The sequence below is a fragment of the Euleptes europaea genome, chromosome 1 (assembly GCF_029931775.1).
Source record: "Euleptes europaea isolate rEulEur1 chromosome 1, rEulEur1.hap1, whole genome shotgun sequence".
Taxonomy (NCBI): Eukaryota; Metazoa; Chordata; class Lepidosauria; order Squamata; family Sphaerodactylidae; genus Euleptes; species Euleptes europaea.
The window spans coordinates 85633097-85659237 of NC_079312.1; the positions used below are offsets into that span (position 1 = coordinate 85633097).

Consider the following 26141-nt stretch of genomic DNA (forward strand, 5'->3'; position numbering starts at 1 on the left):
GCCCCAGGAAAGCACTTGTCCTTTGGAAATGCTATATCATTCAGTTTGGCTTGGTAAGGATTTTATTTTACAGATAAAGCAACTAAAGGGAGGTATTTTGCTTGACAGTCTCCCTGGATTGAAGTGACTACAAGAATAAAACAAAATCTAATTCAGCCTTGCAACTTCAATTATAGCCAGAACCAGCCAGTCTGCAAGGGGTGCAGAAGGCATACAGGTATATTACCTACTGTCATGCATGTCTAGGATTGAGAAGTCAGAGATTCTCTCAGTCTCAAAAAATTATGGAAATGGTTCTGCATTAATCCAATATTTAAAAAAATACAAAGCTGCCTTACAATGAGTCAGACCATTGGTTTATCAAGGCCATTGTTGTCTACTGTGACTGGCAGTGACTCTCCAGGGACTTGGGCAGAGAGGTCTTTCATATCATCTCCTGTCTGATCCTTTTAACAGGAGCTGATGGGGATTGAATCTAGGGCTAGTACTGAACCATAGTCCCAATCTGGGGACTAACCATCTAAACAATGACTTTATGGTGGGTAAAATCAGAATGCACAGAGTAAAATTGTGATTTACAGTGCAATCCTGTGCAGAGTTTTATTCCATTTGAAATCCATTGAAATAAAAGATTAGTTTGGATTTCAATTGGTTTAGAGACAGGATTGCACTATTACTGATTTGCAAGATGCTAAATTAGCATCTAATAGTGCCATTTTAAGCAGAGTTATATTTAACTTTGTTTAACTTATGTGTATCTGGGAGACTAGACTTTATTTTCCTGTTTAAGAACTGTGATTCCAATAATGCACATTCTACATTATGTTATAATAGACCTGTGAGGAAATAGACAATGGTTTACGCAATGTATACTGGCTTCCCGATTCAAACATGTTCAGTTATCACCATCTTTTCAAAATTTATTTTTAAATATGTGTTTTTTCCCATTTATAGATATATTTTAGACATGTCTATATTTATATATTTATTGCTGATCGACCTGACAAAGCGTAAGTGAAACGTGCAAAGGTTGTCAAGTCTAATGATGATTCCCCCCACCCACCCACACACACTCTCACACACACACACTGCACCAATCTTTTTTTGCCTTGTTCTGCTTACTGGTGTGACCCTCTCTTCTGGACTTCTATAACAAACAGCCATTTGATGGAGAAATCATCCATGATAATGATGATCATATAATGTCTTACCAGTTGAGGCTTTTTTTCTAATGGAAAGTGCTGTTCCTTGCAGCTGGGGCTGGTTCCAGGTCTGGGCAAAAGGGGACCTCTTTCCGCTCTAACAACGTCCCTTTCATTTGGTTCCTCCCATTGGCTCTGCCTTTTCTTCTGCAACCACTCCCTTTTCTATTTCAATTTGCTTAACTCTGGGTAAAGAGAAATCATGCAAAATTGTGCTTTCTTTGTTACGTTTATTACTTTGTATAAAACCAGAGAGAAGAAAATATGCCTTCCGTAATGTTATTTGGTGTGCTATTCAATAAACTTGGCATCATTTGTATAAAAACAAGAAAAGACTGGGGGAGCCTCAGTCTCAAGGTCTGTGGAAACGTTTCTCTCATCACTGAAAGTGAGAAGACCAATCCACATCCACATCCATCCAGAATGCTTAAACAACTGGACAATCCCAACATACTAAAGATGTTTACTTGGATCCATCAGGTTGAAGGAAGGGAATCTTATCACTCAGCAGTGAATCAAAGGAGCCATAACTTAGCTAATAAAGAAAATAAAATTTATTTTTAATACCGAGAAATGCATGAGTCAGTTGATCCAGGCTATCAGCTGAGAGTTGGTTCCTGATTTCCCCCCTCCCCTTCCCGCTCTCAAAAAACAAAACCCTTTGCTGGGTACAGACCAAAATTTCTCCAGCAGGCAATCAAAAGCCAATTGCCAGTTATCTGCTAGGGATCGGCTTCTTAAGGCTGCAAGTGCAAAGAGATGTGAACTGGGGTTGCAGACAGCCAAACAGTCTGTCGATTAATCAGCTGCATGATCATCACTGGTGAACAGAAAGTGAGCTGAACTGGTAGGTGTTCAAGCATCCCTATTGTCAACTCAAATTGTTATTTACACATTACTTCCTAAATGAAGGAACATATTTGATGAATCATCCTGGAACTGCCATACCCTCTGGTTCCGACAGCTATTACAGGCAGCTGCAACTAGAGGCCCTTTCCGAGCTCCTACTTTGCCTGAATTCCTAATTAGGAAAGAGCCTCTGCCATTACCCCACACTCACGATAGTGCTCAGTTGTTCTTTGCAAGTGCAAAGAACAACCTTTTAGGTTTTTATTTGCCAGTGTAAACAAGGAAATTGCTGCTTCAGCTGTTTTCCTTGTTCTCTCTAGCAATGACTGCTCTTGTCTGGATTTTGGAGAGCAGTGACATGCAGCCAATGCCAGAGAGAGCATGGAAAACAGCTGGTGCACTTGTCCTTTCTCTTTGGCAAAGCAAAGCTAGATGCTACATCAAGAATAAGTGGACAGCGGCTGCTGGAATTCTCCTTGCCAGAAATGTTGGGCAAGATGAAGACCTTGAGGGGGCCTTCCACGTGAACACATGAAGCTGCCTTATACTGAATCAGACCCTTGGTCCATCAAAGTCAGTATTGTCTACTCATACCGGCAACGGCTCTCCAGGGTCTCAGGTAGAGGTCTTTCACATCACCAGCTTGACTAGTCCCTTTAACTAGAGATGCAGGGGATTGAACCTGGGACCTTCTGCATGCCAAGCAGATGTTCTGCCATTGAGCCACAGCCCCTTCCATTTGCTACAGCGATGTATATTGGCTGACACAGGCAGGGACCACAACTGGCAGAAGTAGGCTTCATCACACTTATTTCCTCATTAACAGGGTAATATGTGAACGAGCTCAAAGGTACAACAATACCTTTTATCTTTCACTTGCCAGAGATTAAAACAGATACTATTGAATGTATCATGGAGTTTGGGATGGGAGCCAGTTTAAAAACTGTAAGTTGCCCCATTTTATCACATAGCAACATGGGGCCCTTTAAACATTACTCTAGCCGCATAAGATTTTTTTTTTTCAATAATGGTTCGTACCCAACTGGGGAAATACTCAAATAACCACATGACTAGATCAGTCACATGGTTCCCAACCACAGAATCTCACACTGCCAGGAGGAGAGATGCCAATCCCCTAGGAAAGACCTGCATGATTGGCCCATATTCACATGTATTCATTTACCCCAGCTAGATGGAACAGTGTGGTATAGTGGTTAGAGTGCTGGGTTGAGGTTGTGGAGACCCAGGTTCAAGTCCCCACTCAGTTATGGAGCTCCCTGGGTGAGTCTTAGCTAGTTATTCTGCCTCAATCCAAACTGCCTGACAGAGTTGTGAAGATAAACTGGAGGAAGGGAGAATGATGCATATCATCCTGAGTTCCTTGGAGAGCCAGCACAGTATAGTGGTTAAGAGCGGTGGTTTAGAGGTGGACTCTAATCTGGAGGACCGGGTTTGATTCCCCACTCCTCCACTTGAGCAGCGGACACTAATCTGGTGAACCGAGCTGGTTTCCCACTCCTACACATGAAGCCAGCTGGGTGACCTTGGGCTAGTCACAGTTCTCTTAGAACTCTCTCAGCCCCACCTACCCCACAGGGTGTCCGTTGTGAGGAGGGGAATGGGAGGTGATTGTAAACCAGTTTGATTCTTCCTTAAGTGGTAGAGAAAGTCAGCATATAAAAACTAACTCTTCTTCGAGGAAGGGAAGGGTAAAAATGTAATTACATATATATGGGAGCCATGAGCAGCAAAGTAGTTTCTAAAGAATTAGGGTAATGTTTAAAAAGCCCTTTATTAAATCTTCCCCCTATGCTGTTCTTGTTTTAGTGAAGCTAATATTTATTTCATAATCTGTACATCTGAACCCTATTGCTGCAGAGTTAACAGATCTATATTGTGTCCATTCACAGCCTCAGAAAGGTCCTTTGAAGACAACCTGTAGTGACACCTCTTGCTGCAGCAACAATGAGTCTTTTAGCAATGCTTGAGTGGTTCAGTCACTTAAAGAATGAGTAAATGGAGAACATAAGGAGCCACTTATTCCTGAAAATGCCTGCAGGGTATTTTTAAAGGGGAAAAGCCAGTGAACACTAACAGGCTGATCAAATCAATCACATTTAAAAAAAGATGAATGCAATTTAATAATATCACTACCATTTAATTATACCGGACAGACAGCATTAGCCACCGGGAAGTTATTTTGCACAAACCCTGCTGAAAGAAATCGGAGTAGCACAAGCGCAAAGGAGGATTCCCTGGTGGGTAGTGTCTTAAAATCTCTTCCCCCAAATCAGAGTGTTAAATGGATTCCAGGCTAATATTTATAATTCTGTCCCTCCTTATACTGAAGGGTCAAGGCAGGTTGCCAGTGTGGTATAGTGGTTAAGCGTGGTGGACTCTAATCTGGTGAACCAGGTTGGTTTCCCCACTCCTACACATAAAGCCAGCTGGGTGGCCTTGGGCTAGTCACTGTTCTCTCAGAACTCTCTCAGCCCCACCTACCTCACAAGGTGTCTGTTGTGGGAAGAGGAAGGGAAGGAGATTGTAAGCCGGTTTGTTTCTCTTTTAAAAAGGAGAAACAGGAACTCTGATACACATACAGGTCAAGGGCTCCCTATTCGTTTCAGTAGAGGGAACAACTCCATGTATATGCAGAAATGCATGTACTGGGCTACCACATCTATTGCAGAAAACTGGGGAGCCCCCTTGTGAGGCTTTGTGTATATGCATCAGAGTGCCTACGGGCGTCTGGAGTAGAGATTTAAGTCATACTTCTACATAGTATATGCAAGATCACAATCTGAAAACAGCATGTTAAAAAAAAACACCCTTCACGCCCATGAAAACCAGCATACTTAAAATGCCTGTTGATTTTTAACTTCAAAGATAACCAAATTTGAACAAATGTAGGTATAATTTTGTTTCTGATGGACTCAAGTTCATAGGAATTGGAAGAGCTTTCACTGAAGAATACTTGGATGCAAATACCCTTATAATTAAACAGTTCTCTTGCAACACATCCCTTAGCTATTAAAAAAATAATAACCCCAGCTATGGGCTGCCAGTAATAAATACAAAGGGGGGAAATGATCATCTCTTCATCAGCCTTTTGGTACTACAGAAATAAAGTTTGGTGAGAGTTATTAGATCAATGCCAAGCCATTCCCTTTAAAAGGAGCAGCTGAGCCTCTGTGTTGTGCCAGGATGCTGTAATCTTGTGGTCATGTTCAGTCCCATGGGCATTTTTTCCAAACAGAATTCATTTGTACATGAATACTGAATGAAGTGGTCCTCTGGGAAGACAAGGACCTTTGAAGGAAGGGATGGTTTGGTTGTCTAAACAAGCCGCGACTACTTTTTTTTTGGGGGGGGGGGAGATGCATATACTAGTGTCATCTGTCAAGGAAGATATACACAAATATTTCCTGCCATGTTGGGCTAACGATCCATCTAGAACAATAGTTGCCCATGACTGGTAGCAGCTATCCAAGCTTTCTGGCAAAGGATGCCCTGTTTCCAAGCACAATTCAGATTTGTGGTTCTTACTCATAAGGCCCTAAGTGATTTATGGTGGGGGAACTTGGATAACTTCCTGCTCTCATACTATTCATCCCAGCAGTTATTATCCTCGCAAACACTGCCTTCTGTGCCTCCACCCTCAGAGGCGAGTTAGGCGGCAACCGAGTCAGGGCATTTTCAGTGGTGGTGCCTTACCTGAGGAATGCCATCCCCTTTGAAGCTCATCTGGGGCCTACTTCCTTTGAGGCACCAGTCCAATCTGATTCTTTTTATTTTTCATGCTTTTAACTTTTCACGTTTTTAATTGGTTTTACAATCTGCTTCTCGCGTAAGGACTTGTGAGGATTGTTTCAGCTGCCGCTGGGTTTACACTTCTGGGCCTTTATGTGCTTTTGTTTCTGGGCTTTGTTGTCTGGTTTTTCATGGTTGTTAATTTTAATGATTTTATTTTATTTATCATTTATGTTGTGAGAGGCCTCAAGCAAGTTTCTGAAGATGTGGCATATAAATGTTGTAAGTATGTATTTCAGGTATTCTGCCTGACAGACTCTAGCTGGAAACTGAACTTACCTAGGAGTCCTTGTATTCTGAACATGCATATTCAGCTGCTGGGAAAGGAAAAATTGTAGTGATGCTGTAAACTCTTGAACACCTCCCCCCAGGAGTTATGATTGGTTCCTTTCATTACATGTCTGCTGACACCAGCAGAATTTTAAAAAAAAAATTGGGAAGGACTTTTAAGTGGAATCTTGCCCCTGGTTTTAAATTTTGTTCATTATTGGTTCTTGTAGGTTATCCGGGCTGTGTAACCGTGGTCTTGGAAAGACCACGGTTACAAAGCCCGGATAACCTCCAAGAACCAATGAACTCTGACCGTGAAAGCCTTCGACAATATTTTGTTCATTATCTTTAACCTTTTAAATGTGACTGTAAATGGTTATATTTCTGAATCTGTTTTTGCCATGAGCTGTGTATGTGTGTGTGTGGGGGGGGGGGATAACCTTTGAATATTCTAAAACAAACCAATGAATAGAATTTTCTCTTTTAAATTGTAACTTCAGAATATCCACCCCAACAGTACGTCTTCATAGACTTGATAGCCAGCTCCCGTCACCACAAATCCTATCTTTCAGGACAGAACTGCATTTCCCTTGGCCACCTCAGGTATACTGAAACCCTGGCCATCATCTCTCCTATGCACAGAAACACTGGATAGGTTTGCCAGCTCTGGGTTGGGAAATACCTGGAGATTTGTGGGGTGGAGCCTGGGGAAAGTAGGGTTTGGGGAATGGAAGGACCTCATGGTTATAGCCATAGAGCACACCCTCCAAAGCAGCCATTTTCTCCAGGGGAACTGATCTCAGTCGTCCGGAGATCAATTGTAATAACAAGAGATCTCCAGGTGCCATCGGGAGGTTGACAACCTTGACACTAGAAAGAGATGATTTTGCAGCTGACAAACACACATGCAGTGTAGGAAGTGCCTAACCCTCTTGAAACTCCCCTCCTCCCCAGTTTGTTTTTAGGTTTGGGGAGCCTTCAGCAAGAGACTGTCCCATAGAGTCCTTTCTATGAATGGCTGCAACACAGAGAAAGCAAGCAAGCTGCTGTTTTTAATTGCCACTAATTCTCACTTACCTGCCTGGACAACCAAGAAGCCACTGCCCTCTCCCTCAGGTTGGTGGCTGCTGCCACTGATCTTAAGAGCCATCATTGCCCACTTGGGCAGGTGAGCACGCAGGGGACCTCTTCTGTCAGGCAGCAGGAGGGGAGGAAGAAGAGCCATCGTCCCCATCTGTGGTAGGTTTGGTTGATCTGAGCCACAGTGGTGGGCCATGGGGTCATCAGCTGTCCAACAATGCCTATCCCTGACATTAATCCTGACCCTCCCCACACACTCTTTGTCATGCCTGGGTTGCAGATGTGTGTGTCAATAGCCTTCTGGTTGAGGTTTTGTCATCTAAGAAAAGTAGGTCGGCAAAAAAATAGCACACGTACTCAAGGCAAAGTTCTAAAATATCAAATTCATGGAATATGAATGTTGAAAATGAATGTGGAGATTCAACAAGTTTCAAACATCAGTGGCTGCAGCCAAAGATATACAGTTGTTCTCAGACAAATCAAAGAGACCGGAAACTTTTGCTGAAGTTCTGGAAATCTTCTGTTGATATAACCGGTGTCATGTGAGAACACAATGGTCATTCAATTGTCAGCTGTGGCAATCAGAAATCATAGAGTTCTGAGGATGGAAGAGAGCAGAATGCCCGTTCCAAGGCTGAATCCTCAGCACATCCGACCTGCACAGTAAACAAACCTTTACTGTGTTTGTTACTAGAGCTGGACCAACTGCACCCTACTGGTGACTCCTCCTCCTATAAAAGGTGGGTGCATAGTTCAGGGTACCATCTTGCACCAATTCAATTAGGAACTATGGTTTTAATTATATGTTTTAATCCTATATTTATATATCTTAATCCTATATTTATATATCTATTTGATTGTTGTAAGCTATCCTGAGCCTGGCCCTGTCAGGAAAGGGTGGGGTACAAACCAAATAAAACAAAACAAAAAATTAAAATCCCAGCATCTCACCCTGAAAACATAGAATATGGATTGCACTAAACATGCAAATAAAGCAACTCTCTTCAAATGTGTCCTCTCTGCTCTTTTGGGTAACAAAATAATTAAGGAGTCTCCATGCAAAATTCAAGTCTCTTGATCATGGGACTCTCAACGTTTGTAGTTTCTCTTTCTCCTTCTGCTTTTTACAAGTTATATGGTAGGGTCATTTAAATTTAACAAGTGTGTTAACACAGCATCTCACCTGAACCTTGGTTTGGGTATTATATTACAAATGGCAATGCAGACTATCCCAATATGCACAAATTTCAACCATTCGTCTTGATGCCATCCCATATTCAAAGCTCTGCCTACAGTGCACAATAAAGACCTTTTTTTTTGCATTTAGGGAAAACATGACACTAATGAGGCATACAGTTTGGTCTGTGGGTAGAATCTTTATTGAAGTTGCAAGACATAATTAAAACATCTAAGCTGAGAGCACCCTTGCTAGGGACTCTGAGGAATGTCTGCACATGGCTAGATTTACTGTAAGAGAAAATGTTCCTAAACATATTTAAATGTTCTTTTAATCCTTATCCTCTTGGGTATCTTTTCTATATAAAGAACAATATTGCGCTATTAAGGAAATAGTGCTTTGTAGAAATGAAATGACACTTTTAGCAAATAGCCTCAACCTTTTTTCTGTACTCAGTTTGTAACCACCAGATTCCTAAAATGTCTCTTTTGGCACGTCTGACTAATGAATTGATGTGACACTAATCTACTGGTATAGGAGTTATTAAAAAGAGTTAGTCCTATACATTTTGAAGCCCTGGGATTTTGTTTCATTGGCTTCATGATTATACATGGATATCACTGAGAGGTGCTTCAAGGTAATTTCAAGATTCTGGCTTTTCCTTTTTTTAAAAAAAGTTAGTGTTGTTTTTTTAAGTGAGGTTTCCCTGTAGTGACATGATTCAGCTTTGTCAAGGAAAGGGAGCATCACATAATTTGTGCACATTGGCTGGCAGATTCAAATGCCATTTCCCTGTTTCACACATTATTCAGTTTCAGGCTTATGTCCCATACTGTTTTATTAATGTGCACATGTTCCTCTTCACATTGGGCTGGATCAAGACACATTTTCCACTAACAGAAGGGGAAGGGGGATGTTCACCGACTCCTTTTTTCTTCTGCAGACCTTTGATTTACGCTTTGTGCTGTTTTTGGGGGGGGGGGGTCCCCAGGAGCAAGATTTTGTGGGGATCAATGGGCTGCAGCAGAAGAGGGAGGCAGGAACGTTCTGTTCCATTGACAGAAATGCCTTGTGTGAATGGAAAAATTAGTCTGGATCCAACCCAGTGGTAAAATACCAAATAAAAAGAACATTGATACAACTGTATAAACACTTCAAGACAGTTGCTTTGCAGTGCATTATCAATGGTCATGCACATGTAGTCAAAACAGATGGAAAGAAAAATGGAAAGAGCACAAAGCTCAGGTCCTGCTGGAGCGCATATTTCTGCAATTGGCGCCATCTGAATTTCTGGATTTTTGAAGTCTGGATTATGAGTTACGATTTTTATTATGATTGTAATTATTTTAATGTCTTTTATTGCTCTTTATTATGTTTTATTGTATTCTGATGATGATTGTGCTGTAAGCTACCCTGAGCCTGGCTTTGCCAGGGAGGGTGGGATATGAGAGCAAAAAGGCGGGATCCAAGAGCAAATATGAATGAATGAATGAACTGGACATACACAGTATACATAATTTAGAATAGAAAAAAAGAATATTTCAAATGCTTTGGCTTCACTTTGAAAAAAAGTAGTGTCCTCCTTTGTTAAACTGTGTGTGTAAAGTGCCTTCAAGTCACAGCCGACTTATGGCGACCCCTTTTGGGGTTTTCATGGCAAGAGACTAACAGAGGTGGTTTGCCAGTGACTTCCTCTGCACAGCAACCCCGGTATTCCTTGGTGGTCTCCCATCCAAATACTAACCAGAGCTGACCCTGCTTAGCTTCTGAGATCTGACGAGATCAGGCTAGCCTGGGCCATCCAGGTCAGGTTTGTTAAACTACCCCAGTCAATATCAGATCCCCCCCCCCAACTTGGCTGCAACAAACTAGAATTGCTCTCTAATGGATAGATGACACTTGCTTGGAGGAATTTGGTCACTCTTTCTCTCAGCTTAGCCTACCTCACAGGGCTGTTGTAGAAAATGGAAGAAGCAAGACCAATGAGTGCCACCCTGAGTGCCTTTGAGAAAGGACAGAATAAAAATGTACTAAGTAAATAAATAAAAGTTGCTGGTTTCACAGAAGGTATTTTAGTTCCTCCCAACTCTATGAATTAGCTGACCCCAATATGCTTATCATCAAAAGCTGCTAGAGATTTGCAGATAAAATTGTGGCTCATTAACACTTATAGACATCACATCATCCTCTGCTCCTACATCAGTTGTGATGATATCTTCCCAAACCCCACGTGACCTCTCTTTCTCACATTATCACTTAACCCCTAACCAAATTATCCTATCCCAAATTATCCTTTACCCAGATAGCCTACCCTGCGCCCTTACTCTTTCTCCCTTCTTCCCACTTCTCTGATGCATGAGTGGTCTTCTACCACATTCCTCTCTCGCTACCCTCCCTGACACATGCATGACAAGGCTTCACAGCTACAAGTTCAATATGATCAAAGGTTAGCCATAACAGCATGACTCCCTTTGCACAAAGCAGTGATACTAGATGTTAAGGCCAGGCTGGGCTAGCCATCACCTTCCTGGCTCACAAGATAAAAACAGTACAAAAATCATAAAAAGCATAACAGCAACCCAGAAAACATTGCAGAGCATAAAACAAAAATAAAAATAAATTCATGAATATTCATGAATCATCCCTCAGGCTTGAAGCAGATCATGAAAACAGCTGAAAAGGAGGGAATCCCTCAGTTAAAAGCATGCATAAAATGAAATGTTTTTGGCCTAGTGCTTAAAGTAAGGTGAGCCTCAAGAGGGAAGGCATTCCAAAGGGAAAGTACCACCGTTTTAAAAAGGCCTGCTTCTGGTCACCAAGTACCTCAACTTTGCAAGCACATGTGCAGTGAGCAGGACTTAGGAAGAGGCAGGCTGGACAGTAGTGGAGGAAGCAGTTCTTCAAGTACCCCAGCCCCAAGCTGTATAGGCTCTTAAAGGTAAGAACCAGCTGGAAATAAAAGGGTAGCCAGATAGATCTTTCATTACAGGAGTGACAATGATCCATGTATCCAGTCCCAACAATAGTACGTTCCCTGAATTTTGGACCTATGGGAAATTCTCCACAGTTTTCAAAGATAGCTCACATAAAACACATTACAGTAACCTGAGCTTATGTAATCAGAACATGGATCACCATGGCCAGATCATGCTTTTTCCGGTGGGGTCTATGATGGCAGATGAGCTGAAGCTGATAAAAGGTGCTACATGCCACAGGGGAGATCTGATCCTCCAACCCCTTGCCAGGATCCAGCAGCACAAGCTGCAAAGCTGCTCTTTCAGGGGGCTGGAACCCCTCCAGAACAGGCTGACTTCATAGTCCTCAGACAGCTTCTCCATTGACCAACAGCACTTCAGTCTTGTCTGGTCTGAGGATCAGTTTTCTTGCTCTCATCCCTCCTACTGCCTTCTCCAAGCATTTGTTCAGAATCTCCATAGACCTACCTGATTCGACTGTTAAGCAGAAATAGAGAGGGATATCATCTACCCATTGGTGGCCCTTCCCTCCAAATCACTGGACAATCTTTCCCAGCAAAGTCATGTATACATTGAACAGCATGGGGGACAAGATGGATCTCTATGGGACACCTTGGCCTAACTACCATGGGGCCAAGCAGAAGTCCTTCAGCTCCGCCTTCTGTAATCAGTCAGCTAAGTAAAAGCAGAAGCCCCAAAGCAAGGCACCCTCCAATCCCAGCCCAGCTAGCCTATCCAGAAGGATATCAATGTTAATGGTATCAAAAGCTGCTGAAAGGTCCAGGAGAATCAGCTATTCTTGAAGTTACATAGTATTACATTTAGGAATCTGATCGGTTGCAGCTACAAACAAAATAGTAGACTAAAGGAACCTCATCAAAGTAAAACTGATATTCTTCTCCTTCCTTAGGATCCCACTCTCCCCCCCCCTCACGTTTTGCAATCTGTAGCTTGCTGCAACCCCACCTTTCTCCCCAATGAGGACCCAAACTGGCTTACATTATTCTCTTCGCCTTCATTTTATCCTCACAACAACCCTGTCAGGTAGGTTTGCCTGAGTGTGACTGGCCCACTGTCACCCAGCAAGCTTCCGCAGCAGAACAAGGATTTGAATCTGTGTCAGATGCTAGTCCAGCACTCTAACCACCAGCACACACTGGCCTTACTTCTTTGCACTTTCCATGCAAAGATTTTGCACACATCCTTTTTTAAAAACACCACAGGCACAATCTAGGCTAAGGCAAGCACTTTTTAACTCAGTGTGAGAGTTAGGTATGTGGTATATCTCCCAAGGAAAGAAATGTCTGTTGATAGAGTCTGTAATAACTAAACACTGAAAGCATAATAATTTAAAAAAAAAAAAAGAAACAGAGAGGACGGCCTTTAGTGCAACTGTCTAAGACTGCAATCCCAGGCAAACTTAAAAAGGTAAAAGTAAAAGTAGTCCCCTGTGCAAGCACCGGGTCATTCCTGACCCATGGGTGACATCACATCCCGACGTTTACTAGGCAGACAATGTTTACCGGGTGCTTTGCCAGTGCCTTCCCCAGTCGTCTACACTTTACCCCCAGCAAGCTGGGACCTCATTTTAGCAACCTTGGAAAGATGGAAGGCTGAGTCAACCTTGAGCTGGCTACCTGTAACTGACTCCAGGCGGGATTGAACTCAGGTCGTGAGCAGAGCTTTTGACTGCAGTACTGTAGCTTACCACTCTGTGCCACGGGGCAGTAAGTAAGTAAGTAAGGCAAACTTAATTGGGGATACGTCCTGTTGGAATCAATGGGGCTTAGTCTTGAGTAAGCATTAGTAGGATTGAGCAGCATTGTAAACCATCAATGGGAAATGGCCTGCCTTATTTATTAAGACCCACTGATTTAATTATTTCTCTTGTAAGACTCCCCCTACCCCACATGCTACCTCCCCGATTGTAAGGCATATTGCCTGCTGCTCCAGCCTGTCCCACACTCTCTCTTAATGCAATACAAAAAAGTTTGTTGTGTCGTAGTTACTGTATGGAAGGAGATCTCATCACTTGTGAACGAACAAGCAAGACAGTGCCATCTCTGCAAAGTAACCAAGCATGAATCATTGCATGCTTGTCTCTTTGAGAATCCGAACAGGTTAGTGCTGAGAGATCCGATGCTACAAAGCATTCTGAATGAAGGAACACACATTCGTGACACAATAGAAAACATTCATCTGTCAGCTGGGTGACTTCACACAGGTAAAGTGCATTGATTTCAAATGCTACCTTTCAGAGATAAACGTAAGTTGGAAGAATGAGTCGGGCAAAATGGTACTAATCTGTGCATAGCTAGGGAAACCTAATTCCACATGGCAAAACATGACCAAACCCAATGGCAGACTGCCCTCCTTGCTACCAACTGGAATGCCAGTGAGGATGGACTCAAGGGAGGCAAAGATCAGCGAGAAACATCTGGTCTAAAGGAAGTTTTGTAATTATTTGTTTAAAACATTGGGAAGGATTAATCAGACGGGGGGGGGGAATAAATCAGCTATAAGGACTGAACCTCACACTTCTTCTCTCACTTGCTTTAAAAAAAATTGGGGATGGGGGGGGGGAGAGAAACCAACATACTTTCCTTTCAGAGACCTTGGTCAGCGATAGGCAGCGGCAGTTAGAGCAAGTCATTTTGTGATCGGAAACTGCCAAATTCTCCTTACCTGTCTGGCTTTGGTGAGTTACCGCCGTTGTTTCCCAACTCTGTTCAAAAGAACATCAAAGGAGTGGGAGGGGGGGAGAACAAAAGAGAAACTGTTCCACCCGCCGATCGCTCCATCGCGTCAAGAGAAAAGGATCCCGGGGGCTTCTTTGAAAGCCAGCGAGTGCCAAAAGGGGAAACACACACACACACACACACACACAAAAACCCACCAGCACTTTAAAGGTTAACCCTCTCTGCCGAATAACAGGCGTTTGATCCAAACACAACAGAGAGTAGCTTTTCAGCCTCCCTGGCCAATGAGAGCGGCCGGTGGGAGGAGTCAGGGTGCAACGGAGGCCGGCTTCACAGTCGGGGGTTTTCTATCTCTCTCCCTTTTTTTTTTTAGCACCCCCCCTCCGGGGGCCGATTTTTATTTATTTATTTATTTATTTATTTGGAGTTTAGTAAATTAATGCAGCAAAGAAAGTCCCGCGATCGGGCGAGCGCTGCCGAGGCGACGACGGGACGAGGAGGGAAAGGGACCGCACCGAGAGAGCGCTGAGCGACTCCGCGCCGCTTTCCCCCTCCCCGGCCGCCCTGGGAGCCCCGGCCCCATGCAACTCGCCCTCAAGCTCGCCTTCTCCCCGTTAGCCCCGAGCAATGGGACGCCTCCCCTGCAGCGATAACCACTCATCCGGGAGGAAAAGAGCCCGGGAAGCACGGGGCGGCGGCGGCAAGGCGGCGGGCAGGGGGAGCCACCTCGCCGGAACAATGCAGCGGGTGCCGGCGGAGGAGGGCAAATTCCCTTGGATGTAACCGAGGAGGGCGACCCAGCTTCCAGGGGGGGAATCTGCCTCCCCAGCCGTCCCTGCCTCCCCACATGGCCGATCTCTTCTCGTGGCATTCTGCACCGTCCGGAAGCTCCGGGCGAGCCTCGGGATCCCGCTGAAAGCAAAAAAAAAAAGAGGGAGATTTCTTGGCAGGGATCTGGTCGTCCCGCAACGCCAGGCAGGAGGCTGTTCCGCGCAGGGCAGCGCCGGAGTTTAAATGCCAATTTATCTCTCTCCAAGGTGCTGAAACGTTGGGGGGTGGTTTTCCTGTCCAGGGTCCTGAATCCCTCGCCCGGCTAAGCCCGGCTGGTTCCTCCTGCCCACCTCGCCTCTAAGCTACAAGGATTGCATTTAAAGAGGGGGGACCAAAAAAAGAAAAGAAACGAGGAAAATTCCACCATTTTATTCGGGCTGTTTTTTCAAAAGTGCCAATTTGTTTGTTTATTTATTTTCCTGACTTGTGGACTACAAATCCGTCTGATCTGAAAAAATGTGTAACCTCAATGCACTTGGAGTCTACCTTTGGGAGACCATAGTATTCTTCAGGTAGGCTGCTTTAAAAAAAAAAAAAAAAACCACTGAGCTAGGGCTGTATGTGTTTGAGATTGCGATGATAGATCTGGTATGTTTCCTCTGTTGAAGCCTGCTTCTGAGAACACTTTCAAGCCATCTTTTGGGACACCCACATACCATTTTTTGTAAGGTTTTCGCTGTTTTCTGTTCTTCATGTTTAATCCTGAATATAAGGACTTCTGACAGCTTTATGAGTTACTCGGTGTAATTAGCACTGCATTCTCTGCCTGTAACCGCAGTGCTGAAAATACCAGGTGCTCAATCTGGTAGGAATGCGACAACTAGTGGCAACTGCAGAGGTTGCACTTGTAGTCCGCGAAACTAAATGTTTCATTTTCTGTCTTTTTTTTTTTTAAAAGCAAGTTAAGGTGAATAAAGTGGATTATGGCCCTATCATCTAGTTATAATCCAGTTTTTAGAAAAGATTTGCTTTATACCTGGTGGATTATTCCTTTTCAGCTCAACAGGTTTAGTTCTAATATTTTCCTGTTATAAAAACATTTTTAAACAAAACTTTCTACAAAAGTTTGCTCTTTGTCATTTTTTTTTTACCTTTTACTTCACCCATTTCAAGAAGACAAGATTGTGTATGTTTCTGATTCATCTCATAACTTTATGATATGCCAAGTCCTGCTACGTTTCTCTCTAAAATGTTCTTATTAAACAAATGGGAAGGGGGCTAGTTGACAATTAACATCCCTGCTGTGTGGAAATGAATAATCAACTGTGGTGGTCATAGTCATGCGTTTGGGGACTGATACTTCTTTCACAACCTGCAGGGCTCATCAATCTTCCACTTCATTTGAGTTGCATGACCGGAACACTTCACCCTCCATGTGTTTTAGAAGAGCACAATCGTGTGTTTTGATAAAGAATGCTGAATCATGCCATTACACGCACGCGCACACATGGCTATACCATCATTCTGTATATGAACATTGCCGGTGCCATTACTACTCTTTCTATCTGTCTTGATTTAACATAAACAAATCATTATAATTTGTTGATTTTGAGGATTAACTAGCTTTGTTGTCCAAGTATGTCAAGGTCAGCCCCGGAAGCTATTCCAGTCTTTTAATTCATAAGAATCAAAGGCATAGGCCTCCAAGAAGAAACATATTTGTCCCTGCCAGAGGTCATATTATGAAAATACATTTTTAAAGCTTTTATATACAATACTTGATAATAGGGGGAATGGGCTGCAATGCTGCACATAGTTAGCCATTAACTTAAACTGAGTTTAGGATAGTAGCCTTTCCTTAAGAAATGATAAGCATGTGAGGTGCTGTAATCTTGATCTTCAGTCTTTTAAATGAAGATTTCTTAGGGAATATGGTAAAAGAATGCTCCAGGCAGGATGGCAAACAGGTAATGTTGACATGCAAAGAGAACCTCTCATCTTGGCAAATGACATGCAATGCTTTCTTTTTTAAGGAGGTTAATAGGATGAATTATATCTAAAATTGCTTTACTGATAGATTTATGATGCTATTAATGCTTCTGAAGAGAAACTAGAAAAGCATTTCAAGTTAAAGTTGTAACAGGGTCCGAGTAGTATTCTAGAGACAATTATCTGGTGAGAGGGCCACCACAAAGAAATGGAAAAAATGTACATCCACATTTCCATTTCCCCATTTTGTTCCAGACTGAAATGTGTGCATTTTACAGGTTTGCCATATTTTATATGACATACGTTTATATAGTCTCATCTGGGAGGATTCTGATCAAATGAGTGTTGTTGACTTCCATGAGGGTTTTAGATTGTGGATGTTATATTTACATCTCTCCCTCGAGACTAGAAACAAAAACATGAAGCTTCATATATTTTGGTGTTTTCTAATATTCTTGGTAGAAGGAGGCTGAAGTAGACTTCTGCTCTTGTCTTTCAATCTTTCCAGAAGCAACAGTGCCTGTAGAAAGGAGCTTCTACCTGTCCCTGTTGCTATCTATGACAATTTGGGCACTTTTGCAACCCAAAACCCCAACATTAGTGTCATTCCCAAATATTTTTTGGGATTTCCATGGAACAGGGTAAGGTCAGCTGGGGAAAGTGAATATAATTATCCGGATGGAGGGTGAGATGCAATACTTAAAGTACGGCAACCTAGTAATCCAATAATCTATCATGGAACAGAAATACACCCTACATTTATAATCTGTCATGGAGTTATCATGGCCACTTTCCTTGCCTGCCTGTCAAGGCAAAGTATTTTGGGATGGGAGTAAGGGTAAACACTGCGTCAGTAGTCTGAAAAATAAAAAAAGAGGGAGGGAAAAATGTATCTCGCGATTACATGAGATTAGAAAGCTTAGCGTCTGTTAAACATAAGGCCTTCTGTAAGCCATTAAAAACCTCCCAAATCTGTAGGGACAAATAACATCTGGTGTGCGATTGCAAACATTATGATATTGCCAATATAATATTTGTTTCTGTTACACTTGGAGCGTTTTTGAAGTTTATTCACAACAGCATTTTAAGCAAGAAGTTCATTTGTCAGTATTCATATAGATATTTGTGTGGCTTCACACACTGTAGCTGTTTCATCCTATAGCTAGAATAAACTGCTCTAGCTAAGGGAAGAAAGGAAATGGCATTTGTATCTGACAGATTCATAGGCCAGTCTCCCAGTCTGTGCATAATTCTGCAAAGCCAGGGAATTTGTTTCTTTGTTCTACCAAAAAAACTCACTTTCATTGCATCCTTAAGAGCAGCATTTTAAATTTTGCCACCATTTAATGCAGAAATATTGACACATCTGTATGTCTATCCACCAAACAAACTTAAGTTCATCCCCCATTTGTCTACCCAAGAAGTCCACATTGTGCCTTGACAAGGGTGATCTTGCAAAATGGACACCTTTTTGCTTTAGAATTTGCAGTGTTTTCATGATATATTCAATTGAGTTCCCATTGTGTGGAATGCTTCTTGCAATTTATAAAAAAAAGACTAAGATAACTCTTAACTGTGGAATTCCTTAACCATATTTTGAAAGAACTGAAATATTACAAACGTGTGTATTTTACTTCCAACATTTATATGCCACCTTTCCAGAAACCTGCTTAAGACCAAACATAGCTTAGAATGTGTATTGATGAAAATAAATATTGGGGCTTCTTAAAGTTGTCCATAAGTGTTAGGTGGAGACTAGTTATTAGTTCTCTGGTGCTGGAATAAATTCAATGTAAGTTTCCTAAAGTAAAGTAGATAGGTTGGTTGGGTTGACTGGAACAAAAACATCCAAAGCTCTGTTGCACCAAGAGCATCCCTAAAGCTTGGAGAAATTGACCTATTTAAACTATAAATGGATCAGGCCTCTTGAAGTGATGGATTTGTGCTAAGAATTGTATTGAGGCATCCCTGACTGGCCGTGCTTACCACAACTTGCTTACAGTCTGAAGAACTTGTTGGGTGTACTGTAACAGATATTTGCCTATTTACTATTGATTTCCATTAAAAATGGATACATTTTTTTAAAAAAATCCCGTCCATCTCACACATGATCAGTAATCTACTTACTCTACCATACCCTTGGAAATGAATAAAAACAAAAGGCAATAGGCTTGTCCACTTGGCTCACAGAAATGCAGCCGAGATTCCAGCTTTCCATCTCTGCTTCTGAAGCTCTGCAATGCTGAATAACAGTGTGGTGCAACCTACAAGTGGGGCAGCAAAAGAGATTTCTTGGTACATGTGCCTACAGGATGTCCCCCCTTTTTAAAAAGAAATCTTTGTACACAATAAGAAGGGGGGATCTTGTTGACTTTCTGTTTTGAGGATCCTGATTTTAAGGAAAAGTTATTTTTAAGTTGGTAAGCCATTTTTTTTAGAATACATAGAGGTTTCTGCTTTACTATATATACTTCATAAAGGCAACAGCAAAATCGCTTCTGAAGTAATTATTAATATCTTGAAAAGATAAAGGTATGTATCACACATTTTAATGCAGTGGTTCCACATTTTCATCATCACCATCATCACCATCACCTTTATTAGGCATTTAAGTTCCACATTTTTATTTTGTATTATCTTGTTTAAAATAATGATTGTTTACAAATCCTAACTTAAATTTCTTTTTAAAAAACAATTATATATATATATATATATATGTGTGTGTGTGTGTGTGTGTGTGTGTGTGTGTGTGTGTGTGTGTGTGTGTCATGGACATTAATCTTTCCCACTTCCTTAAAGTGACCAGATGCCTCTCTCTCTTTGCTTATGATTGGCCATCAGAATTTCTGAGAAACCCTTTGATATTTTCATTGAAATGAAAGAAGTTTTGTATAGCAATATCTGGGAACCAGTTTGTCCCCACATGGCCAAACTTACTACATGCAACTTAACATGGCTGTAGTTTATTACTGCTTGTATCTTGGTTGGCCTCTTGTAAGATGTAAGAACTGCTCTGCTAGATCAGTTCTACATTCTTTTTGTTCCCCTGTAACAGCCATCAAGATGCCCTAGGAAGCTCATACGTGTGGCACAGAGCAGCAACCCAACCTTTAGTAAAAGGAACAAGAGTTGTTCCACTTTGCTCCTCCTATCTAGAGGTCTACTGTTGAAGAAGTACCAAGACCACCAGGTTCTCAAATGGTATTTAGGGAGTTCTTCACAGGAGAAAAAAATTGCTTTGGAGTTAATGAGCACATCTCAGTCTTGTATGGTCTCAAATTTTGTTTTTTGGAAAAAATGCCTTTACGATTAAGAGTTTAGAGTAACTATCCAGGACACACCTTTGTATGTTCAATGTCTGTGGCTGAATCTTTATCAACTGCATTCTAGACAGAGTCAGATTTTTAAAGGATAAAAGAGACATATCTTAGATCTGAGACAGAGTCCTAGAGGGTGTGTGTGGGGGTTTCATTGCTTGTTCCACAAAGTGACTCAGTACTGCCATGAAAGCAGCATGTTCTTGGAAGAGTCAGTGCACTGCAGCTGCCCCTCATCCCCACCCAAAAAGGCTCAAACTGTCACCTTTATGGAAGCAGAAGAGTCTTGCGAGATTTGCTCCTTTGGTCAAATAAGATTTGCATTCCCAGCATCTGGACATTCGTGTTCATCGATGCCAGATGAGAAGTCACTGAGGGTGACTAATGGGCATTAATTTGGACAGTAAAACAGAAAAATCTTTCTGCATTTCAGCTCCACACCTATATTAAAAACCAGCGTTGATTATAGCTATTTCTAAGCCAAAACACAAACCTCTGCATTCAGCTAACTGCAATGTGTGGACTCATGCAAAGCAAAGAGCTTCACTTCACCCTGCAGCAAAGTTATTTGAAAAGCAAAGTGGTCAGATGATGAGCAGATACTCTCTAAATTAACATTCTGTATGTCCAAATGGAGTCATATTTTTCCTACTCAAAAATGATGGTTTGAGCAGTTAAAATCACAGCGAATGACCAACAGGTCCATTTTAATCTGATTTTCAGATAATTTCTTTGTTTACGGTCACCAGAGGGTTTTAATTTGAAGCGGCTTTAATAAGTACACTGGCTGCGCAGTAAGGCCCCCCTGGGCCTTTAGCATTCAAAGGAAGAGTTCACGGAAGCTGCTTTCTCATTCTTCCGGAGGGGTAGCCATATTAGTCAATTGCAGCTAAAATAGCAAAGAGTATTGTGGCGCCATCAAAACGACCAAATTTATCATGACATAAGTGTCTATGTAAGACCTTGTTGTGCATCTGGCAATGTAAACTCGGGCTTACGACGGTTTGAGCCGCAATAAATTCAGTAATCTTGAAGATGCCACAAGATTTCCTGTCCTTTTTGTAGTTGTTTTACTTATATTGCCTCTGACTGGTTGTTGTTTCCTTAGCTGGTTTCTCTATTGCCCACTATCTATAGGGCTCTTATAGTGTTGCAAAGGGGGGAAAATAATTTTCTTTCCCTGCCTTCGGGCTGTGATACATGGATTAATCATTCCATCTCTAAATGGAAAGTTTCATACAGAACTCTAAACACGTTGACTTGCATTGGTTTCAGTGGAATTTACTTTCAAGGAAATGTGTTTAGGATTGCAAACTAATCCATTCTCTACACACACACACACACACACAAATACAGGGTGACCTGCATTTCCTGTACTGGCTGTTATCCAAATGAGGTACCTCTGGGTAAATCACTCATTAAAAACAGCTGAAATCAACAGTCACCTATGCATAAGCAAAAAATGTAGGGGTTCATGGGTCAGGAAGACTGCAAAAAGCAAAATGGCTAGCTAAAAATATAAAAGGCATTATAGTTGACATTGCTTTCTGAGAGCCAGACAAAGGCATACCTATTTTTGCGCATACAAATTGGGAAGAGAGCAACCAGTGCAAAAATTTACCATACTAAAGTGTTCCATTGCTGAGCTTGTAGGTTTATCTCCCACCCTTTCCCCCCATCTATAAAACAGTCATGATGACTCCAGCACTCTATTATAAAGTATAAAGATTTTGCATAAGTTGCTGCCAATGCGCTACTCCGCTGAAAGGTCACAGGCCATCATTTTTGAAATAATGTAAATTAGCATATATTCATTTGACACTGGTGAAGCTTTAAGAGATTATATCTTAAAGAAGATGGCTTCTCTAGAAATGACTGCTGTAGAGTGGTTCATATTCCTAGAAGTATATAGTTAGACTTGAATGTACTTAGGGATCCTATACACCAATCCTCTGTCCTGTCCTCTGCCCTAAAACATTCTCTTTCAACTTCTTCCAGGCAACATTTGCCTTATATACTAGTCCTCATCACCCAGATTTTTTGGGGGGTAGAATTGTTTTGCTGGCTCAAGTAAATAAGCCAACCCCCACAATTCTGTTGACTGAACTCCAGCACTAATATTGCCAGATATTGCCAGGTAATATTGCCAGATAATGTCCAAACCCTCTTATTCAAGTAACTGCAAGAAACACTGGACATTTCCTGTCCAAAACTGCTATTCCAATATTGTCTGCATAACAGATTGTGCAAATCTGGAGCAGAGGGGTGCTCTTCTTTCACACAGAACACAGTGCATTGTGTGTAGACAATAATTTACTCATTTATTCAACTTGCACTGTGTAAGCCTTATTTAGCTAGTGCATCACATTTTGCAAACATGTTTTTATGTTGGCAGTTAAGTAAATAGGTCTTTGTTGGATCAATGTAAAATAAATCACAGGGAATTCCGATGGGCAAACAGAAAATCGTGCATTATATCAGAAGACTTCCAGTTCTGAGTTCGTTTTTTTTAACACAATGTCTCTTTCATATTTTGTTTTTATATGGGTCTCTGTTTTTTTAAAAAGGGGAGAGCTCGATTAGTAGAACAACCTTCAAAAAGCCAGGATGTGTTTTGCTTTCCTTCATTCCAAGGAAAGGGAGAAAGCCAGGGTTTGCCAATAGGGAGATCATCACATGGATGGTACATTGATACTTGCAGTGCCATCAATCATTGCACATTGCCTTCAGATTCAAGCTGGAGGCGGCAGCCCAAGCTACATCAACATCCGATAGATCTCTCCCAAGACAAAACCTCCGCCTCCACATTTGTTTTCATTAACAACACAGTTTCCAATGGAACATACACCACCGGAGCCCCCCGAAATCAAAGGGATTTTAGATGTTTACATTTCAAGGCCATTTAGGAAGTAGAGTAGCCTCTTAGGGGGAGATTTCCACTGCTATCTCTCACACATCTGAAGCTTTCCATTCTTTTTCTATTAATGGATTTGGTGGGGGGGATTTCTTGGGGTTGTTAACTATCCCAGTTCTCAAAGAATGAAAAGAAGGGGGAGGGCTGGACACAAGATTAAAGGGATCTCCTTCCATCTTGGAATCCACTGCAGTGAGTTTGGAGATCAGAAAGCCTAATAAGAAAATGCAGTATTAATTTACCCTAAGTTCAAGTTTGGGGGTAATTGACCTTTCACACACAGACAGCGGCTGATCTATAGCAGAATGGACCTCAGATTTGATGCTTTGCAGCCTGACAGGCAGTCTACAAACAACTCAATCAATAGACTTTCTCCTTTGTGTATTTTGCAAAAAAATTAATTTGGGCATAAAAACTAGCTATTTTAAAATATAGCTTTTTACAGAACATTTACACAGATGTTAAAAATAAACTGGTAGATTTCCAAACTAAGTAATAAAATATTTCTGTTTCGAGGAAATATTGGGGAGGAACACAATGCTAGCCTGTTCAGGCTTGTGAAAACAAACCTCTTTTCTCTACTATTAAGTGGAATTAAGGTGCTAAAAGTCTCCCTGCTTAAAGAAAAGTGGATTCTGTAAGACTGCAAATGGTGTCTATACACACGCACCATCTATAGATGAGGTCAGAATTTACCCGAGTAGAAAAAATGCATAGGATCCTTGTAATTGAGCCCATTTCACTTAAGAAAGAAAACCCACCTAGTCTTGTTCTGAGCTCTCATATAGCCACATCTGTTGTTAAAATATCAACTACACTACTTATTTTTGTTCTGCTCCATCTAACATGATCACTTCTGAAGTCAGTGGGATTAAAAATTAGCCAGACTATGGTGCTGATGAAGAGTACAGTTGAGCCAAATGCAGCTCATTCTTCTACATTTGTAAGGCTCCAGAGAGGAATAGAAAAAGCACTTTACCAATTGTGGAGGAAAATCTCAGACATCATAAAGTTGAACCTATCTTGGATCCTCGAAGCACAGTATTTGAAAATAATTAAAATAAGTAATCAGACATCAACCATTTGGAATTATGATAGAAATGAAATCAGTTTACCGGTCACAATTATCCCTACATATTTCTCGAGAACAGGAGTTGTACGCTTTCATTTCGAAACCCATGCTGATAAAAAAAATAATCTAGACAATTCTGGATATTTCGGAGTCTATTTATTCCTCGTGAGATTTGCTTTAGCTATCCAAATGTTATTTCCACCAAGTATGGTATCCAGAGTTATTGTTGTGGTTTGGTCTGCAAACACTTTTAAAATAGTGCTCTGATACTGACTTACAAACCAATTTTATGTATATTTTCATCTTAATCCTATCTTTACGTGAAAATATGTTTATCAATTTCAGTGGACTTACTTCCAAATAAGTATGATTAAAGTTACAACCTTTTCTGAAAATAAGACTCACTGATTTCAGTTCACATTCAGTTCACAGTACACCTTGTTGAAATAAATGGCAGGACTGCTATTGACTTTAGTGTTCTGAACTGCAACTTCCTTTGCTTAGAGTAGGAGTAGTAAAGCATGATTCATTTTGTATATATCACACACACATACACACTTACGCAGAGATAAATAGTGTCTCATCACTTCATGATAACAATTAAAGGCATTTTGCTAGAACTGTAAACTACCATTGGGTCTGAAATTATATATAATCTCTGATCTTTTGTTCTTTGTCAGATCTTATAAATACACAAATCATCACTCAGTACTGCAGTAACTGAACAATAAACATCCACGTATAAATTCACCCTTAATCCTTCCTTTACGCATAAAATCATTCCTACATGGACTCTACAACCATATAAATTCTCAACCAGAAATTAACATATGAAAACAGAAAAGGCTACCAGTATATCTTTTGCTGGACCAACTTCTGTTTGTGTAGAAATTTAAAGGTTTCATAATATATAAAACTTAATCTCATCACAGCCCGATTAAGAGGTCTGAGTGGAACATGAGTTTTCCCATTCCACCTTCAATTCAAGTTCTTTCAGTAGATGGTACCGCCTTGTTTGTTTTGCATTTCCTTGCAAACAACGCCTTTTTGCTTTGCAAACAAAACATACTTCAGAATGTGTTTTTTAATAGATAAGTGATAGATGTCGTTTTCTGAAAGGTCTGTTCTGCAATTTCATGAAAGCAACTACAAGAAGTGATTCTAGGAAGTGATTCAGAAGTTATATTGTTGTTCATGGAATGCATGGGGTGAGATAAAGCCGCTTTTTATAGAAAACTGCAGTTGTAATCTTTTTATCCAGTTTTAACCCATGATTACAGTTCTTGCATGGAGACTGTTTTCTTTTCAAAAATGATTTATCACAAATTGTTCCGGTGTGCTGCACCCATGCAGATACAGATGTTGTTAAAATGAAGACAGACAGACAAAATGACAACAGATAAGTAACAAGGAAATCAAGGGCCGTTTCCAAAGGCCACAGCAGTCAGTGGCAACATTCCTACTGATTTCCAATGGTTTTAGTTCTGGCTCCCGGAATTTCAGTATTCAAGATATGTTGAAGAACACATGGGCCCCTGGTCCTGCAAATACGAGATGTTCCTTGTAGGTTGATCTCTTGTACTTGCTCACATAGAAATCCCACGGATTTCATTGTATTTAAGATTACTGCATTAGTACCGGAATTATGATTGCAGGAGTACTCTTAAATGACCTCTGTGAGAGTGTTAAAAAGAGTATTTTATGGGTTAGGGCTTACTCTACAGCGACGCAAGACCAATCTTTTGTAAATTCAGCACATGGGCCTATGGATAATAACACTTTGTATTTATATAGCATATTATTCACTGCTCAGAATGCTTCACATACATTGTCTCAGTAATAGCAACACTGTAAGGGAAGCTAGTGTTATGATTTGCTGTATTACAGATGGCCAGCTGAAGTTAAACAAATTTTACCTCAGTTGCTATCAGCTATCACATTTTTATGCCACCCTTTATCCAAATAGCTCAGGGTGACATACCATAGCTCCATACACCTCCATTTTATCTTCACAAT

General features: G+C 41.2%; 2 protein-coding genes across 3 annotated transcripts in view; both read left to right on the forward strand.

Annotated features, from left to right (window-relative positions):
- ATOX1 (antioxidant 1 copper chaperone) overlaps nt 1-26141 on the forward strand; it is a 250087-nt gene that overhangs the window by 43662 nt on the left and 180284 nt on the right. The window lies entirely within an intron of this gene.
- Nucleotides 15305-26141, forward strand: part of GLRA1 (glycine receptor alpha 1) — an 88512-nt gene continuing 77675 nt past the window's right edge. For both annotated transcript variants that reach the window (XM_056866915.1, XM_056866916.1), the window contains exon 1: nt 15305-15405. In XM_056866915.1, coding sequence (XP_056722893.1) covers nt 15350-15405 — 56 coding nt within the window. In that variant the 5' untranslated portion in view covers nt 15305-15349. The remainder of the gene's footprint in view (nt 15406-26141) is intronic.